Source organism: Tachysurus fulvidraco, chromosome 5 (genome assembly GCF_022655615.1).
Source record: "Tachysurus fulvidraco isolate hzauxx_2018 chromosome 5, HZAU_PFXX_2.0, whole genome shotgun sequence".
Taxonomy (NCBI): Eukaryota; Metazoa; Chordata; class Actinopteri; order Siluriformes; family Bagridae; genus Tachysurus; species Tachysurus fulvidraco.
In genome coordinates, this window is record NC_062522.1 from 2,303,961 (window position 1) to 2,307,253 (window position 3,293).

Sequence of the window (3,293 nt, forward strand, 5' to 3'; positions counted from 1 at the left end):
TGAGGAAAAGTGCAGACTCCCAGCAGACACTCTTCCACTCTCGATATCTAGAAACATTTGTTGTTATGCCTGTTTGTTGTTGCCAGGTTGGTTTGTCATTAGCTTTTGTTTTCTTTGGGTTGCCTCCTCTTACAGTATGTCTGTTAACCTCTCCTGGAGTTACATCTATTTTTACATGCTTGACAATTCCATTGCTGGTTTGATGGAATCCATTGGGATCATTGGTTTCTATCGACAACCACCAATCATAGCATCACATGATATGTACTTTTTTTTTTCTTTTGCCAGATCAATATAATCAAATGATAGAAGGCGGTGCCTCTGTCACTCTCAAGACCCGATAAAACAACCAGATAACAACCCGATTTCCCCATGAATATGCCACACCCAAAAGAAATGCTGACTCACTATTGCTGCTGTATGTTTATTTATGAGAGTGATCATGGTTGTCAAACTATAGTAGACACAAAATCACCCAAACAGTAGTTTGAAACTCATTATTTACATCACAGAAAGAAAAAACAATCGGTAGATAAATGGAGGTATGTAACATCTTCATTCTTCCTTTAAACCTCTATTTATTAGCACCTGCTGAGACAAATACACATTAATGTAGAGAGACAAATAAAGAAGATTATTATTATTAAGTGTTAACTGAAGGGATTATATACAGTATGTATCTTACCTTAGATTAACCCACAGAGGGAAACTTGACAAAACCAGGTAGGTCTTTTTTGATGATGCTGGATATCCAGGCTTGGTACTGGGACACTAGTGTGTACACACCAGGTGAATTTCTATCAGCGCATCCCATACCCCAGCTAGTGATACCAGCCTGAATCCAGACTCTTCCCTGCTTAATCACCATTGGACCACCAGAGTCCCCCTTTCAGGAAATAAACCAAGAAAAACTTGAACTAAAATACTTTGGCTCTTAGGCGTGAGACTCTGAGGAATCTGGCTGTACCTGGCAGGTGTCCTTGCCTCCTTGTAATAATCCAGCACAGATCATCTTGTTGGTAATGATTCCTGGTCCCAGTAGTGTGTCACACTGAGTTCTGCCGATGACAGTAACCTGTGCTTCCTGCAACACACCAGGAGAAGGCAGCCACACTACACACATACACAAACACAAACAAACTGGCGGTCATGAACATGGGCTGTGTATTATACTATTTTCCAGTGTGCCATCTTCTTTTTTGTTTTTCTATAATAGCGAGTCTTTAGTCATTGTCTATACACCATATATATTGTGATACAAGTGAATTTTACAAGTGTAGGGTGGAAACATCCCTAATACACTGTGCTACCTCTCTGTAGGTAGATGATACTCACCATATGTGTTCTGTATTTTACTCATTTATAGGACTATTTTCAGGGTTATAGGGTTATGACCACAAAGAATCATTATTGAGTCTACACAAATGAAAGCAGCTAAGTATTACCTCCTAAGGCGATATCACCCCAGCCTGTGATCCAGCACTGGGTACCAGAGGGAAAACTGCTGCCTTTGCCAGCAAGACACACAGGTCTGATGTAGTTTGTGAAGGTCACAGAGGAGCTCAGAAGAATCAGGGCGATGTCGTTATTATTGGTGATGTTGTTGTACTGCGGGTGTTTGATAATCTTGGTGACATCTCTGGTGAGTTGATTATAATTTACTCCTTCCTGAGCTTGCTTCCCCAAATACACAACCAAGCCAGAAGTGTCAGTGCTAGACAAAGACAACAGATGTTCTGTTATTTGTGCAGCTAGCTCTTTTAGTGTGGTGTTATGCAACCGTGTTTGATATTGACCTTAGGAAACAGTGTGCTGCGGTCATAACCCATTCCTTATTAACGAGGGATCCTCCACAGAAATGTCCGCTCTTAACAGGGTGATGCAAACTAACCTGCCATGGCCACGCCCCTGCCGAGGCGCTCTGTCCACCCACAATACGGTAGTTTAAAGGTGCCTGACCACATGCTGAGAAAAGAGAGAAATCTAACTGTCCGATTTTTAGTTATATATTCTGTGATGTCCACATTTAGATGAAGAACAAAAGAAGCACTTACTGCTTATCTGGCCTAGAGAAACTGCGATGGAAGAGAGAAAACTGTAAAAGTTTAATAGTGACATAACATTATCATATATTCATTATTACATAATAATGGATTTTATGATGTACTTTGAACTTCTCACTCTTGTGGAACGCATTTTTTAGGGCTGAAAAAATAATGTATTTTCTGAGGTACTAATTTATTGACCTGACAAATAATCTTTTGTTTTTGTCACTTTGTCTCCAAAAACTATATGCTGTCGTTAGATGATAACCGTTTGGTAATAAACAAGAGCAGAAGAAAAGCAAAAACATAAACACCGTTATCACAAGTATACACAAATTCTGGTTAATGTTAATTTTCGTTTTTACATCACAGATGAAAAAAAGCGTTCGGATTCACAACGTATGTCTTTGAATGTAAATTGTTTTCATTAATGTTGCTTCACTGCTTATCTCGTGCATTATAACAATAGTGATACGTTTATGTTATTAATGATATCCGGAAAGTCTTACCTTTTACAAATATAAGCAGTGCCAAGACCACGCACCCAGACTTCAGCATACATGCACTCATGGTAACGCTGTGCTCTTTGTCTCATCCTGCACCTTTTATATTCTCTCCAGTCACTGTGGTCACCGGTTGGACAGGAATGTCAGGTGTATAACGATGATTATCGTGCATTGTATGCTATACAGTTACATGAAAACTGTTAAAAAGAGCTTTTCAGTAACTTTCAACAACATTAACAGAGTCTTTGGAACGCAAACATTTTAGCCAATTTGGAGCTCGGGAACTTCAAAATTTTACAAATCTATTTATTATTAACATAGGTTGAGCTTGCCGGACATTTCATTAACAACATTATAGCCACTGTAGTGATTTTTTTAATTTATTTAGTTTTATACAGACAGAAAATTTACATTTTTCAAATGTCATGATTTTTCTTTATTCAAATTTTCTTACAAATCGAATCAAAAATTAGGAAAAAGGAGGCAGATAAGGAACAACTTAAAAATGTTCCTTGTTTCCGTTTGTTTATGGTTCTGAGTACTTTTCAGCTTACAGTTTTTATGATACATTCTCAAATACACAAACTTTTTATGAGGGATTCTCCACAGAAATGTATTATTTATTACTTAATTATATATTATTAAGTTCAGCTCAGGTCTCACTACATGCATCCATTCTCAGTCGCATGCTCAAGTCTACCGCTTATTCGATCTTACTCTAATCTCCATTCACAGGTGTTGG

General features: G+C 38.1%; 1 protein-coding gene across 1 annotated transcript; it reads right to left on the reverse strand.

Moving 5' to 3' along the window:
• Window positions 1-427: 427 nt before the first annotated feature.
• LOC113660535 (serine protease 27-like) lies at window positions 428-2,821 on the reverse strand. Its single transcript, XM_047813921.1, has 7 exons — window positions 2,555-2,821; window positions 2,055-2,075; window positions 1,797-1,965; window positions 1,446-1,714; window positions 968-1,113; window positions 686-886; window positions 428-588 (listed from the first exon to the last, which is right to left on the reverse strand). The coding sequence occupies exons 1-6, from the start codon at window positions 2,613-2,615 to the stop codon at window positions 692-694; spliced, it is 861 nt and encodes a 286-aa protein (XP_047669877.1). The 5' UTR covers window positions 2,616-2,821; the 3' UTR covers window positions 428-588; window positions 686-691.
• Window positions 2,822-3,293: the final 472 nt, after the last annotated feature.

Coding starts and splice junctions, on each gene's coding strand:
- LOC113660535 (XM_047813921.1), bottom strand. CDS start 2,615: ATGAGTGCATGTATGCTGAAGTCTGGGTGCGTGGTCTTGGCACTGCTT. Junction 1,715..1,796: donor GCAGCACACTGTTTCCTAAG/GTCAATATCAAA, acceptor GTCTTTGTCTAG/CACTGACACTTCTGGCTTGG. Junction 1,114..1,445: donor GGGTGATATCGCCTTAGGAG/GTAATACTTAGC, acceptor GTATGTGTGTAG/TGTGGCTGCCTTCTCCTGGT.